General features: G+C 43.0%; 1 protein-coding gene across 1 annotated transcript in view; it reads left to right on the forward strand.

Annotated features, from left to right (window-relative positions):
- The first annotated feature begins 17,151 nt into the window (after positions 1 to 17,151).
- Positions 17,152 to 24,561, forward strand: part of VPS41 (VPS41 subunit of HOPS complex) — a 168,599-nt gene continuing 161,189 nt past the window's right edge. The window contains exon 1 of the mRNA XM_083378279.1: positions 17,152 to 17,181. Coding sequence (XP_083234405.1) covers positions 17,161 to 17,181 — 21 coding nt within the window. The 5' untranslated portion in view covers positions 17,152 to 17,160. The remainder of the gene's footprint in view (positions 17,182 to 24,561) is intronic.

A 24,561-nucleotide genomic window follows, 5' to 3' on the forward strand; every position in this document is an offset into this window, starting at 1 on the left:
AATTTCAAATAAAAATAATGTTCTCTTCAGAATCTGAAACATTCTTTGGTAGTAAACCTTTTAATGCTGAGATTGCAGAGGGAGATACCAGAAAAGGAAGATTTTTAAAAAGCTGCTAACTAATGCTAGACCATCATAAGGACCTGAGACATTAGTAAATCAGATCCTTATAATAGGTAGCCCTCGACTTACAACAGATTATTTTGAGACCATTTGAAATTACAATGACACTGAAACAAGTGACTTATGATCATTTTCACACTTATGACCTGTCAAGATTCAATTGCTATATGACGTTCACAAGTTGGACCATTGACATTAAACCACCTCTGTCTACTAATGCAGCCTACTCAGATATCTTTGAGAGAGTTGAAACATAGCGATGTCAGGAACCGAGAGGAAGGTTGATGCCACAAGAAAGCCTGGAGCGGTTCCTCCCTGGGAAGCACTGGCAATGGTCCAAGTGGACTCTGGATTGCAGCCAGTGGTGACGTGATCCAAGCTGAGGGTTGAGAAATCAGAGCAGCTGCCGGTGTGGGAAGAAGACACCATGGTAGGATCCCTCTACATTGGCCTGAAACCTCAGTGGACGGAAGCAGCTAAAGTGGAATTCCCCCTGATCCTGCTGGGGGTTGCAGTGACTCAAGGGAGCAAGTGGAAGGCCAGGAGGGCAGCAGAGTGGGAAGAGCTGGCAGAGTGGAAGGCCCTGACTACTAACCACAGTCTTTTAGTAGAGCAGCTGCAGGAGAGGTTTGGTGGGATGGAGATATGGGGAGTGGCATTTGTGAAGTCACTGAACCTGGGAGCATTGCTTGGAACAGGCCAGGCATCAGTCGCCTCATCCTCCACCTCAGCAGATGGGGTTGGGGCATGGGTGGCAAGGAATGGCAGGATTCCGAGGAGCGGCTGTCCTCCCCCTGGCAGCCGCTGGGCAACCCTCTCCCTGGCAGCCACTGGGAAAGCCCTACCGGTTCCTGCAATGGTAAGAGCCCCAGCTGACACTGCCCCACAGGCTGTGGAACTACTGCCAGGTTACAGGTTGGTGTGTGATGACTGTGAGCCAGATTCGACTGTTGGGTGGAGAAATTTGCCTATTTCCTGAACTAAGTGTGAAACTACTTGGAATGATATGGAGCAGCATATCATGATGAGGGTTTCTGTATGAAGGCCATCACCTCAAATCTGGGAGGGGAGACTGCTGCGTGCATGGTGGCACTCCATGATGAAGGGGCTCTGGAACTGGGGAATGTTGACACTTTCCCAGAGGAGGTTTAATCCAGATTTGGGAACCCCACACAAGCCCACCGGATGGAGTCCGAAATCCCTCCTAAGGCAAGGAAATCAACCAGTAGCTGAGTATATTCAGAAGTTCCGCAGCCTGGCTGGGAAACAGAGGGTGGTCAGAGCGCTTGCTGATCTACCACTTCTGAGATGGGCTAAACAAGGAACTATACTAGAACTGCCTACCCCAGGGGATCCTGGATGAACTCCAAGCATAGTATAAGCTGGTTAATATGGTGGAGCTAGACCTGTGGGAATATCAGCACCATGCAGTGCAGAAGAGTCATCAAGGAGAAGAGAAGCACCTGCTAACTTGCAAAAGGGGAAGCCCCCCTCCCTTGGCTGCTAGCAAGACCCCCATGTCACCCCATGGGAGCTTGCTTCTGATGTGGGAAGAAGGGTCGTCAGGCTGCTAACTGCCCAGCCCCCCAGCTCATGTCAGTGCTGAGGACCCCAAGCCAGCCAAAGCCAAAGAAAAATCTGAGGAAGATGAAAGAGAAAATGTGGGTGGCACAGTAGGTTATGGAGATTTCTCCCCAGTCCAGTGAATGGGTGGTGAGCCTGGTCTGGTTTTCTATGAAAGCAACAGCAAAGGGGAGGATGACCCAATGGTCCCATTGACCAGCCAGATGGAGGTTTTAGTGCCCCAAACAGGAACAAGGGGTGGGGTCTTTACTGCCCTGTTAGACTCAGGGTGCACCCACTGCCTAGTCCACAGGTCGGCAACCTGCGGCTCCGGTTTGATCGCCTTGCAATCCAAGGGACTCACAGGAGTCTTCTCCAGCACCATAGCTCAAAGGCCTCAATTCTTTGGCACTCGGCCTTTCTTATGGTCCAACTTTCACTGCCATACATTGCAACTGGGAAGACCATAGCCTTGACTATACGCACTTTTGTTGACAGGGTGATGTCTCTGCTTTTTAGTGTGCTGTCTATATATGTCATGGCTTTCCTCCCGAGGAGCAAGCGTCTTTTAATTTCTTGGCTACCAGTCCCCATCTGCAGTGATCTTGGAGCCCAGGAAAATAAAGTCTGCCCATACTAAACTACTAAAAACAGGAGGGGGGGATGAAGCCCAAGTCAAGCCAGCCACTCAGTTGGACAATGAAGGTCAAGTGGCTTTTGAGAAGCTCAAATGGCTCTTTACAGTGGAACCGACCCTCAAACACCCAAACCCAGTGTAGCTCTTCAAAATATAACCCAACACTAATGATGTAGCAGTGGAGTTTGTCTACTCCATAGGAATGCTAAGGGAAAGCTCCAACCCTGTGCCTACACCTCCTGGAACCTAACCAACACCAAAAGATGTTGGGTGATATGGGAAAAGGAGGCTTATGTGGTTCGATGGACGCCGCTGACCTGGAGAGTTTTTAGAGTGCAGTAAGATCCCCTTCAGGGTGTGGATGGACCATAAGAACTTAGCAGCTCTGAAAACTTCAAGGAAGCTATCCCCCAAGCAGGTTTGATGGGCTCAATACTTCAATCAGTTCAACTTTACCCTTAAGTACTTGCCCGGGGGAAGAAATTTCCTTGCAGTTGTGCTCTCCCACATGCACCAATATAAAAGCACCCTGGAGGAGACAGTTAACTTGATCATCCCCTCCCAACAGCTGGCAGCATGAGGCTCCCCAAGGTTAAGCCCATCAATACCTCCTCAACTAGCCAATAATGTGCTGACCAGAAATTCAGAGAGGCCCTGAAGGATGAGTGGTTGTGAAATCACAAGGAAAAGTTGACATTAAGTGAAGACCTGGCATGGAAGGGAGACAAGTTGTACATTCCAGGCAGCCAAAGAGCCCAGATACTGCAAAAGTGTCATGATGTGAAGCCTACAGGCCATTTCAGGTTTGGGAAAACCTTCCATCTGTTTAACAGGCAGTTCTGTTGGCCTAAGATGAATAAGGTCATATAGGCCTATGTTACAGGATGCCCATGTGCATCAATGAAACATTTGCTAGAGAAGCCTCCTCGACTGCTGCAGCCAGTGGCCAACCCTAGCAATCCATGGGAAGAAATCGCCATGGACTTTATTGAGGAATTATCTGAGAGTGTCGGAAATACTGTGACTTGGTATGTGGTCAACCTGATTTTGAAGCAAGTGCACTTTGTGACATGCTCAAAGATTCCTTCAGCCTGGAGTTTAGGTAAAATGCTTGTGCAACATGTGTATGGGCTGCATAGAGTCCTAGGATGCATCATCTCCGACCAGGGGGGTGCAGTTTACTGCAAAATTTTGGCAGTAGTTCATAAAACTAATAGGCTCCTCCCAGGGACTTAGCTCAGACTTTCATCCAAGTATTAATGGGACAGCTGGATGGGCCAATGCATTAGTAGAGCAGTACTTAAGTTGCCATGTAAACTATCAGCAAACTAATTGGGCGGAGCTCCTGCCTTCTGTAGAAGAGGCTTATAATAATTTGGTGCATACTAGCATTGGGTTCACTCCATTCAAAGTAGCCATGGGAGAAGAATTTGTACCGATGCCAGAGCTCTCGAGAGAACCTCCTTTCTCAGTATCGCTAGCTGAATGGATGGATACCCTAAAAGCCACATGGGGGGATGTACAGAGGGTGCTAAATAAAGCCAGGGAGTCACAAAAGAAGTAGTCTGATCAGAAAAGGGCTCCCCAGAAGATATATAGTATTGGGGATAAGGTATACCTATCTACCAAATACCTAAATACAAAATACCCTGTAAGAAACTAAGTCCTAAGTATATAGAACCCTTCCCAATTGTTCAGATCATAAACCCAGTTACAGTAGAACTGCGGTCACTGAAAGTCTTAAGACAGGTCCATGCAGTGTTTCATTGCAGCCTGTTAAAACCACATCAAGGCTCTAAGCTAAGACCAGTTGAAAGGAAGTCCCCTCCTCGTGTTATGGTGGCTGGTGAGGAATACTATGAGATTAAGAAAATATTGGACTCAAGATATTTTAAGGGGAAGTTACAGTATTTAGTGCTGTGGAAAGGCTATCCCTCAGCTGTTGCTATCCATGTTGGTGTAGACAAGTTAATAAGAAGGTTCCATACCAAATACCCTCAACATCCAAAAGGAAATTGAATGTTAAGGATTTTTTCTAAAGTAACAATGATATTTTGTGTTTAATATTTTTCTAGGACTACCCTTCTTTCAGGGGATCAGCATGTCAAGATTGAATCACTATTGTTGTGGCCTGTTGGCTGCTGGACATTTCAGCGGTCGACTCAGAGGAGGAAGCACAGGAATGGGTACCGGGCCCAGCATCAGGATCATCTGAAAGCTCTGACGAAGGAATGGAGCTGTCGCAGCCAGGAACAGAGGCAGAGCCTGGGCCATCCACCAGCCCTCAGATGGAAAGGTTGAGACCTCCATGCCTTGAGCCAAGTGAGTCAGGAGAGGATGATCACTTGGGGCCAGTGATTGATGCATGAGGGTGGCAGAAGCTGAGGAGAACAGCGAGAGGCTATGGGACGGTCTTTGGGGCAGAAGAGTCACCACTGTTAATGGAGTCCCACCCTCAGCTATGGATAAAAGGCAGGGGAGGAGACGAATAGGTGTGGCAGACAACTTCCTGCTGGTCAGCCACTTTTATTTGGAACAAAATTGGAATTTTGCAGGAGTTTTCCACAGATCCTGTGGTGCTGTTAGGAGTCAGTGCCTTCTGAGTGTGAGCGTGTCTTATGTTGAAAAATAGCCACCTTGCTTGAAGGACTTTTGGTTACAAGCGGGGTGAGACTGAGAGTTAACTCTGAGTGTTGGGAGACCCCTACAGGGGAAAAGGGAATGAGCTCCATTGTTTGGAGGCTGTATGAAACTGCTGTATGAAACTTTCCTGAAATAAAAGGAATGTTAGAGGCTGTTTGGTGCATCTGTTGTGTTTGGGGAGCTGGGTCAGAACAGCTATATGCCTTCTAACTTCTTCCACTAATTAACTTGCTAACGAAAAGAGGAGAGGGGTGAGAAGTGAAGGGAAGAATTTTGATGCCAAGAAGCCATTCATGAACTGTTACAGCCTGCAAAATGCCAAGATCACTACTGCAGGTGCTCAATGAAGCAATGGACTGTTCCCATAATATAAACAAGTTTTACTATTGGACAATGTGAACATCTGAGGGGTGGGAACAAGGGAATCTATTGTTTAACTAGGCAAGCTTTCACTTTCTGGAAAAAACAGAGCTGGTTTTGCTTCTTTCCATCTTCCAAGATGGTGTATCCAATAAAGCTTTATCTTTTGGGACTTAACTGGCCTAAGGGTTCACTAGTCAGACCATGACATGACCATTGCAGCATTCCCATGGTCACATGTTCAAATTAAGTGACTCATGATCGCTGCAGTCCTGGGGTCATGTGACTACATTTTGTGATTTTCTTACCAGCAGACTCACGTAATAAGGGTATTCCTAATTTATTACTAACTTAACAACTGCAGCGATTCACTTAACAATTGTGCAAAGAAAGGTTGTAAAATGGAGTTAAAATTCACAACAACTGTCTCACTTAGCAACAGAAATTCTGGGCTCAATTTCGATTGTAAGTCGAGCACTACTGTAGTGCTACCTCCTAATGTTGGTTCTGGTATGCACCAAAGATAATAATATAATTCAGTATTTTCATAATCTTTTTAACATTCAGATGACTCAGCTTTTTGTCCTTACTACAGTTCTCTAAAATGATTTGGTCCATGGCATAGTGGCATTTTAACAAATGCATTTCATATAGAAGCTTGAGGTGGCATATATATCTTCTCCAAACCTCTCCACAATAGCAGCTCAGTAAGTAAATTGGGTTATAAATTAATGTTTGGTCCAAGTCTGGCCCTAGTAATTTTCTATGAGTGAGTGTAGAGTAGAACCTAGATTTTTCTAGTGCAGGCCCAATAGTATACTTACTATGTCACACAAATGTGTTATTGCACAAATGCTATGATTATGTATTTGCACCATGATATCTAGCATTCTGTGCAATGGCTTTCCGTATTATTATTCTGAAGAAAACAGAAACATCTTAAAGTGAGATTTGAATTCTGAACTTCCTAGAACTTAATTACACTTATAATATTTAAATTTCAAAAGTATAACTTGGCAGCAAAATAATTCTGTCCCAATCAATTCAGAAACTAGGGACAAAATATTTATGGCTCCTATGTTGCCCAATGAAACTTTAATTTAAGAAAGTGATTATATCCTGCTTGTTCTAAATCATCCAGAAGGAGCAGCTGTGACTCCATTTCACCAGGCCTTCAACAAGCATTTATTTATAGCTTAAGTAGCGCATCTATAACTTAAAGATAAATTTTGTTGCTCATCTCTGGAAGTCTAAAATATTACTTCTGAGAACCATAATAAAATGAAGAGTAATAAACATGCATAAGATTCCTAACTCCTAATTGTCTGGTATGTGTGTTTGCTGTTTAAAAATTTAAAGAGAAAAGGCTTTTGTTTTAATACAGGTATAAAATGTTGTATGTGGGATTCCTTACTGGATAAACAAACAGTTAACTAATAAATGATATTCCCAGATGGTCTACAAACAATGAAGTAACAAAAAAGGACCATATTAATTTCTATTCTATTTTCAAGCAAAGAGAAAAAATCAATACTTGTTTAATGGGGAAAAAGCAATACTGGAAGCAGGAAAAAAAAGAAAGTAGGAAAGAAGCAAAGAGGGGAGGAAGGAAAATGAAGTTATCTAATTGTTATAGTATTTGTTAAATGTACTATCTAATGTGGGTCTTCTTTTGGCAAGGAAAAACAGTGCAGCATTCTCAAAGAGCAAATAAGGATGTTAGCAAACTACAACATTTTTGTTTGCCACAAGAGGACTGTTTATAGTTTTAAATAAGATCTATGTTAAATTTACTGGAAGGAATTGGAGGGGATTTTAAAAAATAAAACAAATATATTCTATAGTAATTTTTCCCATTTATCTTACTTAGTTTTGAAACATGGATCGAATTAGCAGCAATCACATTTAAAATGTTCCTCACATTTAAAGTGTTCTTTTGATATAAAAATGATATAAAATATCTGACATAAAATATCTCTCTTACAAATATCTAGATTCCTCATCTATATTTAGTCATATCTTTATATGTGACTTTTCTTTATGATTTAAAAAATGGGGATTCTTAATTATTTTCATGTGTTTGTGTAATATTACTTGCACTTATCCAAGCACCTTGATATCTGGAGGCTTATGATGTAAAATCTGTTATTCTGGAAAATAGGGGAGACTCTTGAAAGAAAAGAGTTGGTATTCTGTTTCAGTATAATAGCGATTTATAATTAATGGCTACTTTATCTCTTTGCTGCCAGCTAGTTGCCAAACAGATTTTTTTTACAACACCAATACAGTAACCTTGCTATAATACAACTACTGTGTTAATCCCAATAAAATTCTGGCATTGCAGTACTAAACATATTTATCTAAAGTTAAATCTTATTGTAGTATTTGCTACCAAGCAACTATACAGCTAGTCCTCATTTACCAACCACGTGCTCAAAAATAATACCGGGTACAGCACCGATTACAAGAGACATGTCAAACCCGCGACATCACATCATGTCGTGCAACGTATTGGGACAGTTTTGCCATTGCAAGCAATGGATAATGCCATTGCCGTTTAATCGGCTATCTGGTTTTCCCTGCCAGTTTGTAGTTTGTACTAAGGGCCGGGGGGGGGCTCTGTGCATGGGGTATGGGGGTTTGCCGTACCTGGTAGGGCTGAATCCAGGTCATTGATGTTCCCTCGGTTCCGGCTGCGACAGACGGTGCGGATGTGCCCGGTCTTGCCGCACTCGTGGCATTTGGCATTCCTGAACTTGCAGGATGCCCGTGGGTGGGCTGCTCCACAGCTGGCACATCTTGGACCGGTGTTTGTCGTGCGGGGATTTTGATAGAAGGACATCTGAGGTTTGTTTGGTCCCTTCGTGGCACTGCGCTGTACCGACGGTTTTCCGTAGATTGGTTGTATCACATCGATTCTGATGTCGGGGTCTGCGATTTCATCTTCGTTGTCCGCTGAAGTATTATGGTGGATTGACCCATTGGGTCCGTTGGTAGGCTGGTCTTGGGTTTCCTCGTGAGACATTTCAAACGCCTGGATGTCACTGACGACTTCGGTGAGGCTCATGGTTGGTTTGGTGACTATTTTTCTTTGAAGCTGCTTGTCGAGAAGTCCTAAGACGATCTGGTCCCGGATCCTGTCTTCCAGGTCCAGAAAGTGGCACCAGCGAGCGGTGTGTCTTACAGCCGCAACGAAGTCTATTGTGGCTTCTCCTGGCCGTTGAGTCCGCTGGGCGAACTGCAGTTGCCAATATAGCTCTGAGCGAGCTGGTATGAAGTGCTTGTTTAGCATGTCGGTCAGGACTGCATATGGGATGGTGTTGACTGGGTCTGGATTACAGAGGCCGCCAGTGATGTCGTAGACGGCAGGTCCGCTGAGGCAAAGTAACGCTGTGGCCTTTAGACGGTCTTCGGTTATTTTGTTGAATAGAAGGTACCCTTCTACTTGACCCAAGTGCAATTCCCATCGCTTGGGGTATTTGATGCCGAATTCTCTTATCTGCCCCAACGATGTCATGCTGTCCTGGTGACTACTGCTTCATGGGTCCTGTGGGGTTATTTACCCAGTGACTCCAGCTCAGTGACGGTTAGCTCGTGACTTAGCTCCGTATCTTGGCTCCGTGAAGCAGTACCACCTTCGTTGCTAGATGTAATGTCTTACGGCGGGTTCCCATCAAAAAAAGGACAGCAGGCTTGGGTACAATCAGCTGTTTATTTTTGTCTCAGCAGGAACAACGAAGCGTGTTTTAAAAACCCCTTTTATAGTCCCGCTGGCGAGCTCCTGGCCAATACCAGTCCGCGGACTTTCCTGCTGCTTCTGTTCTTGGACAATCCTGGGCGACCGCGTGTGGAGCTGTCAGCTCGCAGCTGTTATCGGTAGCTGTCAGCGGTAGCCGCGTGTGGAGCTGTCAGCTGTCAAAGAACTGTCAAAAATACGATTTCCTATTGTAAACATTAAACAACTTTAAAACAAACATATATTACATCTGGATGATGCATCCGGCCCGTGGGCCGGCAATTTGACACCCCTGGATTACAACAAACCTCCATGCTGAAGGAAATCAACAACTGGCAGATGACCTAAATGTGTTTTACCGTAGGTTTGAGAGGAAACCACTGTCACCTATCTCCACTATCCCCAACTCAGATATACCAACAACAGCCATACCTCCTATAACTGACTCCATCCCCTTGGGCCCTCCACCTCTGGTGATCACAGAAAATCATGTGCAAGGTCTATTTCACAGACAAAAGCCTGGAAAAGCACCAGGCCCAGAAAAGATAACTCCTTCTTGTTTGAAAGCTTGTGCTGACCAACTGGCCACCATCTTTACCCGCATCTTTAACAAATCACTAAAAATGTGCTATGTTTCTTTGTGCTTCAAATGCTCTACTATCATCCCAGTGCCGAAGAAACTCTCCATAAAGGAGCTGAATGATTATAGACCGGTTGCCCTGACATCTGTAGTTATGAAAATCTTTGAATGGTTAGTGCTGTCCCACCTGAAAACCATCACGGATCCACCATTAGACCCCTTGTAATTTGCCTACTGAGTAAACAGATCAGCAGATGATTTGATTGACATTTACTTTAAAGTATGCTATAATTATATACTGATTCCTTCTGATATATTAAACATTGCAATTTGTGGATAACTTTTGGAGGATCAGTGGGGACCATACTGAAAGCACTGAGTAGTCACATGTACCCCTTGACTTGTGCGCATCTGTTTTACTTCTGCATTATGCAAGTGGCATTCTTTGCACTTTTCTGATAACTGGTGCATTCCATATTTTCAGTATTATCCCATTTTAATAATAATAAACCTTTATTGTCAAAGTACAACATGTGTACATTGAGATTAGCTGAGCCTCCCCCGTGTTCTCTCCCCCCAACACACAGTGACAACAAACCCTCCATCCCACCACACTATGTGAACCAACTACATCACACACCGGCCTCCCAAGTCAATTCTGCATAAGATTATGTCCCATTTAAAAGCCTAACCGCCCACGGATAAAAGCTATTTTTCAGCCTGTTGGTACGGCTGGCTATATTCCTATATCTCCTACCGGATGGTAGGAGAGTAAAGAGATACCGTCCAGGGTGTGAGTCATCCCTGAGAATCTTCCTCACTCTTCCAAGGCAACGAGCCCTGGCAATGTTATCCAGTGGTGTCAGGGAACAGCCCACAATGTCTTGTGCTGTGCTCACTACCCTCTGTAATACTTTCCTATCCGCGGCTGTCAGACCAGCATACCAAACCACAATACCATACGAGAGGACGCTCTTTATAGTAGACTGGTAAAAGTGGGTCATTACCTGTTGTTCTACCCTGTTCTTCCGCAAGACCCTAAGAAAGTGAAGCCTCTGTTGGGCCTTTCTAGCCACCTGAGTTGTGTTAACTTTCCAGGTCAGATCTTCACAGAGGTAGACTCCCAGAAATTTAAAGGAGGAAACTCTCTCTACACAGTTCTCTCCAATGTGAAGTGGGGCAGGTTCCTCCTTTTTTCTCCGGAAGTCTAACACCATCTCTTTCGTCTTGCCAATGTTTAGGTGCAAGTTGTTGTTACTACACCATATGGATAGTTTTTGTACCTCCGCCCTATATGCTGTCTCATTCCCACCTGTAATAAGACCCACCACAGTTTGTATCATCTGCGAACTTGATTATCGCAGTGGATGGGTCAGATGATACACAATCATAAGTGTATAAAGAGTACAGGTAGGGGCTAAGCACACAGCCCTGTGGCGTGCCGGTGCAACGCTTCAGGGGGGTGGACAAAGCAGAGCCGACCCTCACTGTTTGTAACCGATCCCTAAGAAAGTCTTGAATCCAATCGCAGATGGTGGGGGAGAATTTCAAGTCAGTCAGCTTCTCGATGAGAATGCTCAGCAAAATGGTGTTGAAAGCTGAGCTGTAGTCAACAAAAAGCATCCTGACGTAACTTCCAGGCTTCTCGAGATGACTTGCTACAGAGTGTAAAGCAGTAGCTATGGCATCGTCTGTCGACCTATTTCCCCTGTAGGCAAATTGATGTTTATCAAAGTCCAGTGGGAGGCATGTCCTAAGATGTTGGAGAACCAATCTTTCGAAGCATTTCATGACTACAGACATTAATGCAATAGGTCTGTAGTCATTCAGACACTCAACTGCAGTTTTCTTGGGACAATGGTAGCTGCTTTCAAGCACGATGGTACACATGCCGTTTGCAAGGAGATGTTAAAAATCCTTGTCAGGACCCCTGCTAATTGATCGGCACAATTCCTGACCACTATCCCCAGCACCCCATCTGGGCCTGCGGCTTTGCTGGGATTCACAGCCTTCAATACAGCTCTCACTTGGTGTTCACACAGGGTGAGTGGCTGAGAGTCAGAAGGCCGGCCAGCAAAGGCTATGGGGTCTGGTCTTTTAACCTCGTAGCGGGCGAAGAAGATATTCAGCTCCTCAGCCAACGAGGCATCGGTGTTTGCCATGTTCCTCGTGCTGCCCTTATAGTTGGTTAAGTGCTGCAGTCCCTGCCATACTTGCCTCAGATCATTGTTCGCTAAATGGTTCTCCACCTTTTGTTTGTATTGTTGTTTTGCCATCCTAATGCCTCTTCTGAGATTTGCCCTGGCCTCTCTGTATCTGTCCCTGTCCCCCGCCTTAAAGGCAGAATCCCAGGCTCTCAGGAGTGTTCGTATCTCTGCAGTCATTCAGGGTTTACAGTTCCCGTAAACTCTAATGCACTTATCCGTTGTTACACTATTAGTGCATGTTCTAATATAAGAGAGTACGGCATCTGTATATGCATTTAGATCTTGTTCTTCAAATATACTCCAGTCAGTGGTTTCAAAGCAGTCCTGTAACTGACTGAGAGCACCCACTGGCCAGGTTCTGACCCTTTTTGTGACTGCCTGAGTCCTTTTCCTGAGAGGAACATACTTTGGGCACAACAGGAGTGAAAGATGGTTAGATGTGGGGAAGAGGGAAAGCTCTGTATGCCTGTTTCAGATTGGAATACACATGGTCCAAAGTGTTCTTCCCTCTGGTGGAAACTTGCACATACTGTACAAACTTAAGGAGAACTGTCTTCAGACAAACTTGATTGAAGTCCCCAGCCACGACAAGAGTGCCCTCTGGGTGAGTTTGCTGCTGCCTAGTGATGATGTCATACAGCTTAGAAAGTGCCATGTTGACATTGGCATCAGCTATAAACAGCTATAATAATTACCACAGTAATTTCTCTAGGCAGATAGAAAGGCCTACATATAACAGTCATCAGTTCCACATCTGGGGAGCAATACATGTGTACCAATCTGCTGTTAACACACCATGATGCTGTTAATTTGGATCTGCACTACAACTTATAACATCTTGAATCTCCAATGACCTATGCAAGCAAAGTTTTTGTAGATTTCACCTTGGCATTCAGTACCATCATTCCAGATATTCTTCTCACTAAACTAAATCACCTAGCCATGCCTGACCACACCTGTAAGCTTTCTAAAAGACAGGAAGCAGCAAGTGAAGATAGGCAAAATCACATCAGAAACCTGTACAATTAGCACAACCCCCCCCCCCCCCCGGGGGAGGCTGTGTGCTCTCTCCACTTCTCTTCTCTCTCTATAACAATGACTGTATCTCAAAAGATCCCTCTGGTAAAGTACTGAAGTTTGCAGATGATCCAACAGTGATTGGCCTCATTCGAGACAATGAGGAATCTGCATACAGACAGGAGGGTTGAACAACTAGCCTTGTGATGTGGCTGGAACCATCTTGAACTGAACACACTTAAAACTGTAGAAATGATAGATTTTAGAATAGAATAAGAATAGAATAGAACAGAACAGAATAGAGCTGGAAAGGACCTTGGAGGTCTTCTAGTCCAGCCCCTTGCAGGAGAACCTATACCGTTTCAGACAGGTGAATCTCCAGTCTTCTTTTGAAAATCTCCAGTGATGGAGTGCCCATAATCTCTGGGGGTAAGCTGTTCCACTGGTTGATTATCCTCACTGTCAGGAAGTTTCTCCTTAATTCCAGGTTTAAGGAGAAACCTTTCTATTCTACCACTTCTTACAATACTAGACAACACTGTATCAACAGTAGAGACCTTCAGGTTTCTAGGTTCTGTAATATCCCAAGATTTAAAATGGACACCTAACATCAAAAATGTCATCGAAAAAGCACAACAAAGAATATTCTTCCTGCGCCAGCTCAGAAAACTCAGACTGCCCAAGGAGCTGCTGATAAAGTTCTACAAAGGCATTATTGAGTCTGTCATTTGCATTTCTATAACTGTCTGGTTTGGAACTGCAACCAAACAAGACAGACAGAGACTTCAACAAATAGTTAGAACTGCAGAAAAAACAATTGCTACCAGCTTGCCCTCCACTGAAGACCTGTATATTGCACAAGCAAGAAAGAAGGCTGTGAAAATATCTACAGACCCCTCATAACCTGTACATAAGCTATTTCAACTTCTTCCCTCAAGAAGACACTATAGAGATTACACACCAGAACAACTAGACATAAGGAGTTTTTTTCCCCATGCCATCACTCTGCTTAACAACTAATTCCTACAAACTACTTAATAAAGCTGCATTACTCCTCATTTTTCCTATTACTTATCTTCTTATGTCTATAACTTTGTTGTTTGTATCTTACAATTTATATTGTTTTTTTAGCATCCTAGTATGATTTATGTTGTTTGCTTAGCTAGTATTCTATGACTATCACTAAATGTTGCATCTTATGATTTATGATGAATATATTTTCATGTTGTTTATGATCATGATTATTGCTATTACTTGTATGTACACTGAGAGCTTATGCACCAGAGACAAATTTCTTGTGTCCAACCATACTTGGCCAATAAAGAATTCTATTCAGAGTGCTGAATGACTCAATGATAGGTCCATGAAATTCAGGTTATTGCAACATCCTCACAACATCCTCATGAGATTGTAACTCATGTTACAGTTACAACATTCACATAATCCCATTGTCATGTGATCATCATTTGTGACCTTCACAGCCAGATTCCAACAAGCAAAATCAATGAAGGAACTACCAGAAAGTGGCAAATTATGGTCATATGACATCTTGTTTAACAATTCACAATGATTTGCTTAGTGACCACAGCAGGAAATTACAAACTGTTGGTCACATAATCATGTTCTGCTTTATGATAATGTTACTTAGGAACACAGTTTTCAGTACCTACTGCAATTGATAAGTGAGGACTACCTATAGTTATGAACAGGTGATAAGACCATAATCATATAGAAATTTACCTGGAAGAATAAGTTTCACACATAGGGCTTTTCTGAAAGTTTGACAGGTTTGGCAAATTGCTCAGTTAATATTCTCTTCCTTTTCCTAATTCTGAGTTCTCTTCAAGTCCTCAACTTACAATTGGTCATTTAACAACATTCACAGTCACAATGGTTTTGGAACAGGTGCTTTATGGCCTGTAAAGCACTTCTAGCCATCATAAAATATTGCATTAGCCCATCTGCTCTTCTCTGCACTCTTTCTAGACGTTTGGTTTTGTGGTGACTGCAGTATTCCAAGTGTGGTATAAAGTAATACTATCACTTCTTGCAACCTTGATACTATCCCTCTGTTGATGCAGCGTTGGCCTTTTTGGCAGCTGCAACACCCTGCTGGCTCAAACTTAAATGATGGTTCACTAAGAAACCTAGATCCCTTTCACATGTACTATTGTTGGATACATTTCAAAGGGTATTTTGCTCTCCTCTAGGAAGTGGTGCCAGATTAGCAATGCCCATGCAGCAAATGCCTTCTTCTCCCATACAGCCCAACGCTGCTCAGTGTCAGTGAGTTTTCTTGAGGTATATGTGCATGATTGCAGCTCCCCCTTGTTACTTTTCTGAAGAAGAACTGCACCCACGGCAACATCGCTCGCATCTGCTTGAATGATGATGAACTATTTGACAGGGTATTTTAAAAACTGGTATCTTTTTTTGTGCGGTCATCATTAGGGAAACCTACAGATAAGTAAGTCAAACAGTTTTTATTTTACACAGTTGCAGATATTATTTGTGCTAATATTTTCTATGGCTTCTATGTGCTTACTAATATTGTGGGGATATATTTACATAGTGTATCCACAGTGCATATTTGGAAAGACATAATAGCAACTGTAAAAAAGCATGATATATTCGAATATATTAATTAATCCTGTATCTCATGGAAAAATAAAAAATATAGGAGGTTGTCAAAGACATAGCTGTCTGATTGCTAAGAGGTGACACCAATTTGATGGCACACAGTCAAAAAACACAATGAGTGGGTACAACAGTATTCTTCAAATACCAGAAAGGATATCACATCAGGAAATGGCAAAACTAGTTTTTATTTGACCAGGAATCCAGAATAAGGGGTTTAAGTTTCAGATGGCAAATTCTGGCTGTACTTTAAAAAAGAAATTCTAAGCAGTAAGAGAAGTTCCACACAAAAAAGTAGTTCCCAAGAAAAGCAAAGGTCTCCCTTTTACTGAATGTAAATTTGTTGGAAGCTGAAAATATCCATTGAGATCAATTGACTAGGTTATTAGTTCAAAATACTTCCTACTGACCAGTTAAACATGCTATTAGACATATAAAATAGCCTTTCTTTCTATCAACAGGATTGAAATGAATACGTGATGCTTAGAATCTGTATTGGGAGTCAAAGAGCAAGCATCCCAAAAAAGCTTAATATAATATTAATATTAATAACAACAACAATAATAAAGTTGGAAGGGACCTTAGAGGTCATTTAGTCCAACCCCCTGCTCAGGCAGGAAACCTTATACCATTTCAGACAAATGGCTGTCCAGTCAAGTCTCTTCTTAAAAAGTTCCAGTGTTGGAGCATTCCCTGTTTCTGGTGGCAGGTTGTTCCACTGGTTAATGTTCTAACTGCCAGGAAGTTTCTCCTTAATTCTAGGTTGCTTCTCTCCTTGATTAGTTTCCAGCACTAATCCTTTCTGTTGCGATTCCCAGAGAAAGATTAGTAAAACAAGAGATCAAAGCCTGTATTGTATTATCTTCCTTTCCCCACATTGTAAAAACCTTTTAACAATTCACCCCAATCCTCTTGGTGAATCAAAATATACAGAATTGTGCAATTCAAATAGCAAATTAACCTGCGTGAAAAGCAAGGTTCAAGCTGGGTTCTCATACAAGAAATTAGCCAAGCATTTTTTGGTTTAATATGTAATACAAATATCAACAAATCAGTTTGATTCATTGGTGATTAAATATGTATTTGATTAATTACCTAAATGTACATAGCAGTCTGGTCCTTGTTAACAAACAGTATAGAAAGTAAAAAATTTTAACAGGAGCCAAATAACCTTGTGTGAAATCTAAATCACTTCTCCTCCTCTGCCCTGCTGTCCATGTGTTAGGATTGCAATTCCCAGATTAACATGTCGATTTAGAAATTTGGGGAGTTTCAGTTCAAAATATCCGAAGGCACCAGGCTGGTGAAGGCAAGGAGCAAGACAAGTGATTGGTGCTTACTGATCACTTCGCCGCTGTTTCTGGTGAATCCATTGTTTTGTTTTGTTTCTTTCGACATAAAAGCATAGTATTAAACACTTTATTTTTCAAATAAATGTGTGATGTCTTTGTAGTTACGTTCTGACTTATATTTTATAGTTATTTTTTATTATTTTCACAACGCTAACGCCTAAAAGAAAATTTGAAAAACACATCTTTAGAAATTCTAAACCTTCGGGAAACTGGAGATAGAAAAGCGGAAAAGAGGAACTACATTACCCAGCATGCTAAATGCCTCTACTTCCGGCATTGTCACGTGACTATTCTCACGTATCGTTATGGCGGAAACTGCGGAAAAGGTAAAACTTATACATGCAGTAAGCTAGTTATTATAAACTGGAGAATCCTGAAGAGTGTCGAAAAATAATTATAAAACGGAAACTTTGGAGATGGGGGGTCTTTTGTAAGTCCCTGACGTTGGTAAAATAAAGTAGGTGAGCAAACGATAAAGGAATGAGAGGAGGAAAAGATAAAAGCAGGGAACTTGGAGAAGATAAAATATTCTTTTGTAGATGATGGGGAAGGGTTGCTACAAGAGTTTAAAGAAAGTATTACGTGAAAATCATGCGCCTTTTCATTTCGGATTGCAGGATACCGCAATAATACAATAATAAATTAACTTATTCTAGGACAGTGATTCCTTGTTATAGATATAGCTATAAATGTCTTAAGCTTTTTTGAGAACAGTTGTCCTCAACTTTAGCGGACTGCTTTTATGAACTTTAGTTGCAACGGTCTTAAAATATGGGTTGTGCAGTCTTCAAATTCAAACTACAGTGGCTGATTTTGTACATCATAATTAATTCATTATGTTCAGCAAGAAATGGTCTAATTTTAATCAAATGTTCATAAAGTTACAATGCATCAATAAAGTTTATAAGCTGAAAGTTAACTTGCTCTCTTTTACTTTGCCATAAACAGAATTTTTTAGATCTACATTAAGTGAAAACAAATGTGTGTCTACATCTGGATGGTTGTAAATTTTTGAATGCCAGAATAGAAATAAGATTGTTCCCATTTATTAAATCTCAGTGTATATTTTGTTTATGTAAATGGTTAGCGCTTGATTCTATGATAACAATGAACCCACACTGGAAATTGTGAATATATCATTCGCTTTTTCAGAATACTTAGATTCTGCAAAGAATACTACAGTTTGGTGTAACATATAATAATTTTAAAATGATTACTGATACTCTTCTCCAGAGAATTCAGTATTAATTAGATTTAGATTATGTTCTCTTTATTTTGGCTGTGATCCTCTGATCTTTTTTTTAATGTCAGCTTTTCAAAATCCTAACAAGATATTTAAAGTAGAATTTTTTAAAACTGGAAATTGAATATAAAATAGAGGCAGAATGACAAGTGTCACAGTTGACTGGTGCTTGGTGTCTGCCATATTTCATCTGAGCATCAAACACAAGGCAATGAAAGGAAAAGGAAGTTTCACTTTGCAGGACTTGAAATCAGGAAAAAAGAGCTGGACGGTTATCTGTTGCACAGATATTCTTTTTTGTGTTGTTAAAATGTGGGAAATAAAATATATAAATTCAGAAGACTGGGGACACATCGAGCCATGCACGCCCACCCAGCCACGCCTACCTAGTCACAGCAACATGGCTGTGACCACCCAGTCACACCTACTTAGCCACACCCATCTGGCCCTTTGAGGGCAACCATAATGCTGGTGCAACCCTTAATGAAATTGAGTTTGACACCCCTGCCATAGGGAGTGCTATTAGTGGTCATTAGGCTTTGTTGGGGGCAGAGACTGGATTGAGATTGAGAGATTAGCTTTGGTACTGACATTTTTGACTAACTCTTTGAAGGAAACTTACCACTGTAGGTGGGAAAACCTGTGGTTTTTTTTAAAGAAAGTGTTGACAAAAGCCAGAGCAGTCACTAAACCAACTGTTGTACAATAATTATCTTAAGAACTTTTCTTAGTTTGAAACTGAATTTGGATTCCATAGATCACAAGCAGGCTGTCCCAAGCATGCTTTGGCAGCCCAACATGGGCCAGGTATCCTGGTTGCATCAAAGGTACCTTGGTTTATCAGCCAATTTCAAATTCTTAGCTCAGAGTAATAACTTTAGGTAATTGATTTTGTGCTGTAATTTACTGGTGTTTACTTAGGATGGATTTACTTTTTATAAACATGGTATCTTTCAGATTATCCATAGGTATTTTGATTAAAAATAAACATTTACAGATGAAAATATTTCCATCTTGCTAGAATTTTTTTTTCTAATCACTAGTTCCTTACATTATCCATTGCTGACAATGAATAAGTGAAACTCACAGAATGGAACTACTGCAGAAATTTGTCCCTATCTCCTTAACACTTGTAGGACATTTACAACAACACTGGAGAAAGCAACCATCCTTTCTGAGAGGTCTAGCAGAACTTAGGGAAGGTGTCTTGGTGTCTTATTCATTTCATCAAGTCATAACAAATCCATTTATCAATGACCAATTTGTTTCTATCCTATAACCAGACCTGAATCCAGAGAATGTGTTTAAGAGTTAGATACCAGAGGTGATTTGAAGTAAAATCATTTAAATTACATGAGAATTGGCAAACCTTCTAAGATTTTGCAGGGACCATGATCTAATACTATACTTGGACCTAAATAAGTCACTGAACCCTGCTTTTGGATATTTAGCTTTCAAGATGGATTACAAGTTCAGTGTCCTCCCCTCCTCCCCCCGCCCCCTGTAAATAATTTAAGAGAATCCAGTAGTGGCAGTAGTCTATGTAAACGTTTGCTAAAATGAAGCAGGACACCAAGTTGCTTGGGTCAAGAAATAACATTCATATTCATTAGATATCTAGAATTCATTTCCCCCCACCCATCCTATGCAAAGTTAGCGTATAAATCATGATATTTATAAAGAATCCATGAAATATCTTTTAGTGTATACTGTAATTGTGTGATTCCTTCACCATCTTGCACCTGATAAGTCTGAACTTTAAATTTCATAATGATAGAGCATTCTAATTTTTAAAAAATTGACTGCCTCATGAGTTTCGGACATGTTAACTGTTCCAAATTCACTTTGTGGCATAAATATAGTCCTACGATGCAGCAATTATAGACTCTGCTGCAACTATTCATCTTGTTGTCAAAATGTTACCTCATAAGGTTTGTAATGCTTTCTTTTCTCATGAAGTCTTTATTTCTATTGTGTGCTGCTGTTAAAATGCTTAAATTCAGTGTCAGCATATTAGATGTAACCTTTTATTGCTATTGATAACTGTAAATAAGTTAAATAAATCTTCATTTTGCTGACCTCTTGTAGGAAGTATGGCATCAGCAGATTTTGTTACTGGACAGGTGAGAGATTATCAAGAGTAGACTCAATTTCTTTTATGTGTGTATGATTGCCACAGTAAGATACATTACTTTCTGAGAGAGATATTTTAAAAGCAAACCTTTTGTTGATGGTTTGAGCAATGTAAGATCCAAGAATAATGTTGGTTTTCATCTTTCTTTCTGAGTTCCTTTTGAGTAACCTTAAGCTTTGAAAGAGAACCTGTAGAATGTACATTCTATTGTAAAGAAAAAAGATTTCCCTATGTAAACCATAAAAGCAAAACATTTAAAAAGATTTTTATAATGAATGGGAGAAATAGAACCAATTTTATAATGGATGGGATAATTTTTTGTTTAAAATTTGGTTGTAACAAATATGCTAATAATTTTTTGAGATATAGTTCAAAATGTACTCATATATCTCCACTAGATTCTTTGATACTTGTTTTTAGCTTGTATATCTACATTTTGATTCTACATAGAACACTTTATGAGAGGAAGACTGGAGTATAAGTCGAGGAGGGTTTACTTATTATATTACTCTACTGACTTCAGATTATTCGTTCCTATTGACGAGCATAAAATATTCAAAGCTGCCAAATGATGTAGAACAGTGATGATGAACCTTTTAGAGACTGAGTGCCCAAAAACTGTCCCACCCCTGCACCGCCTCTGCACCGCCTCCGTTCCACCCCCACCTGCAGGGCCACCCACCACCTCAAGGCCCGCCACAGATCGCTCAGGGAACCCAGCAGTGCCATGGCACAAACGTCAAACGTATACTGCAGTCCCAGAAAAACTGGGCAGATTTCCTAAGGAGTAAAATACTTTCTACATCAGTGGTGGTGAACCTGTGGCACGGATGCCAGAGGTGGTAATCAGAGCCCTCTCTGTGGACACATGTGCTGTCGCCCCAGCCCCGCCTCCCCCCGCAGCCCCCTCCACACCAGCAGCCCCGCTGGAGGAGAGTCACTCCCAGGCATGACCATGCCCTCCACCTGTGCCCCGCAGCATCATCTGTTTGCGACGGGTTGCAAGGCCAGAGTCTTGTTCCCATTGCCCGGCTGCCATGTTCTTGGCTGCACTTCTCCAGGTGAGCCATGCCTGTGGGCAGCAATGGGGTGGGCGTGGCTTTGGTATGATGAAACCGGCCCACAGGCCAGCAGTTTGACACCCCTGTCATACAGTATCATTTCTGTAGTAATTTAGTGACTATCTGAGGATTAAAAGTCAGAGGAGCAAGAGTTTCCTTTGCAAAACTTGGATAATTGCTCAAAACTGCTATGATAGGGATGCTTCTGTGTATCTGAAAACAGCAGAATGATTGTATACTAACTGAATTAGGCAGATAAGCAATGTTGTAATTCTCTGGTGGTGCTCTATATTTTCTAGGTAACATAATTATATACACTGTCCTTTGGCTAGATTCTAGCCGCTAGAATATGATTGCAATTTTGCAGATCTAAGATGGGTATTTATGATTTATTTTAAACAACTTTCTGTCAAATCACGTCCTTCGTAGGATGCAAGCAGGAGTCTCCAAACAGGAACGTGCGACAAACAAAAGGCTTTATTCAGAGCAAAAGCACAAAAGCAAAGTCAGCACTGGGAGTGAATTGCTCCCAGCGCTTACATAACCACCAGGAGGCAGAACCCCGCCCCCAGGTCACAAACCAGCATCCGCCCACAACACCTTATAATCCCTCTTCCCCCTTTGCAATATCTTCTGCAAAACAGCTCACGCTGCTCCATATCACCCTCCACGCATCCTACAAGCCTTTCCCTCATGTTCCACAGGTAAGCTTTTCAGGCAAGTCCCACTTCCAAACCCACACAACTGGCCACAGGACTCAAGCTTCCAGCTGGGAGGTGGGGAGGCCAGCAGAGCTTCCACAGTGACCGGCGGCATCAGCGGCTCAAGGCAGGGAGGCGGCAATATGGGAAACGCGCCCTCCGAGGCATCTGAAGTCCCAGTGAGGTCTGCAGTAGCCAGCTGACAGGCGGCGCTGGACAGGGAGCCGGCAACGTGGGAAACGGCTGAGCACTGTCCTCTAAAGTTTCCAGAATCCCGGCAAGTTTCATAGCAGTCAGCTGACGGGCTGTGGGACCGGCATGCAGCAGCCAGCTGATAGGGCTTGTGGCGGGTCGCTGCGGTGGCGGAAGAACAGGAAGCAAGGGAGAGGGGCCATCACAGAACTCTTTCTCCCCCCTCGCTGTATGTCGGGCCCATGGGGCTCGACAGGCGGCTCCTACCAGGACTCCACCTGGAAGACAAGAGGGTATGGATGAACAATCGTCCACCTGACTGGATGGTTTGGCCATTCCCCCATCTGGCTTCCCTGGATGCTGGCAGTGAAACGCCCGAACCAGACGAGGTGCATGAACGTCCATCTCCCTCACCCAGGATGCCTCCGTAATGAGATACCCCTTCCACAAAATAAGGTACTGCAATCTCCCCCTCCGCACCCAAGAGTCAAGGATTTCCTGGACCTCAAAGTGATCACCCCATACGGGCCCTGGGCCCCCTTCTACTGATTCACGGGATGATTCCCCAACTGGCTTCAGCAAGCTGCTATGAAAGACAGAATGTACTTTCCCCAGATACTTGGGTAACCGGAGCCGTACGGTTACAGGGTTGATGATCTGTATCACTCTGAAGGTCCTAGTAACTTTGGTCCTAGCTTCTTATACGGTACCTGCAGCTGCAAATACTTCGTGGAGAGGTGCACCTGGTCCCCCACCTGGAAAGGCTTAAAGGGTCTTCTCTTTTTATCTCCCTGCTCTTCGGTTGTTTCTGCAGCCTTTGCTAGGGCCTTTTTCACTGTATCCCACACATCCCCCACCTGTGTCATCCACTCCCTAGGTTGGCAAGGTAAGGGATCCCCTTGAACATACTCGGGGATGGGAACGAACTCATGACCAAACACTACCCTGAACGGGGAAAACCCAGTACTACTGTGCACCGCATTGTTGTGTGCCACTTCTGCAAATGCCAATAGGTCCACCCAGTTGGACTGTTGATATGACACATAACACCTCAGGTACTGCTCTATCATGGCATTCGCTCACTCTGCTGCCCCGTTGGTGCTAGGATGGTATGCCAAACTGAGACCCTGGGATGATCTGATAAAGTGAACAAAGTCACGCCAGAAGCGAGCTGTGAACTGTACCCCCCTGGTCCGAGATGATTCTTCGGGGTACTCCATGTAGGTGATAGATGTGGGCTATAAACATCCAGGCTAACCTTTGGGCAGACGGCAGTCCCTTACAGGGCACAAAGTGCGCCTACTTAGAGAAGAAATCAATTATGTCCAGATCACATTGTAGCCCCTACTCTCTGGTAACTCGACAATGAAACACATTGCGATATCCTGTCGGCCTGGTGGGATCTGCTACAGGTTGTAATAAACCCAACGGCTTCCCTGTACGGGGTTTTGCGGTGGCACAGGTATGACATCCTCGGACGTAGTCCTCGATCTCCGCCTTCATTCACGGCCACCAAAACTGCCGTCGTGCCAGGTATAAAGTTTTTAAGAACCCAAAGTGGCCCACCTGTTTAGCGTCACGCCACCGACGAAGTACCCCTTGCCTCATTGTTTGTGGGACATAGATTTTATCCCCATGCCAGTCCACACCATCCCGTCTCGTCAGAACATTCAGGTGGTCTTTCAACCAGGAATCATCCTGGAGTGCTTTCTGTAACTCGGGTCAAATCCCCCATCACAATGTGGGACATCGCTCCTGCCACGTCTTGTTGGTAAGGGGGCATAATTGCTTGTACCACCTCCTCCCTCTTACTATCGTATTGTGGCAGTCCTGAGAGGGCATCGGCCAGGAAGTTCTTTTGCCCCGGTAGGTATTTCAGAGTAAAATGGAATCATCGGACGTATAGAGCCCATCTGATGTGTTTCGGGGACAGGCGTCTTGGCATTTTTAGCACTTCCAGGTTTTTGTGGTCTGTCCACACCTCAAACGGTTTTCTAGCCCCCTCCAGGTGTCACCATGTCTCGAGCGCCCAACGTACAGCAAAAGCCTCCTTTTCCCAGATAGCCCATGCACGTTCGGTGTTCATTAGCTTCCTTGATGTATAGGCACAGGGTTGCAGGGAGCTGTGGCTATTTCATTGGATAAGGACAGCTCCTACCTCAACGTCGCTGGCATCAACCTGCACCACAAATGGTAGTTCGGGGTCTGGGTGAAGCAGAACGGGTTCTCTGGCAAACAAGGCCTTCAAAGTCTCAAAGGACCATTGACATGCAGTAGACCACGCCAGTGGCTGCCCAGGATGTGGCTTCATCGCTGCTTGTTGTGTGTGTAGGAGGTCTGTAAGGAGCAAGGCTATTGTGGCAAAGGATGGGATA

This window comes from Vipera ursinii (genome assembly GCF_947247035.1).
Source record: "Vipera ursinii genome assembly, chromosome: Z".
Taxonomy (NCBI): domain Eukaryota; kingdom Metazoa; phylum Chordata; class Lepidosauria; order Squamata; family Viperidae; genus Vipera; species Vipera ursinii.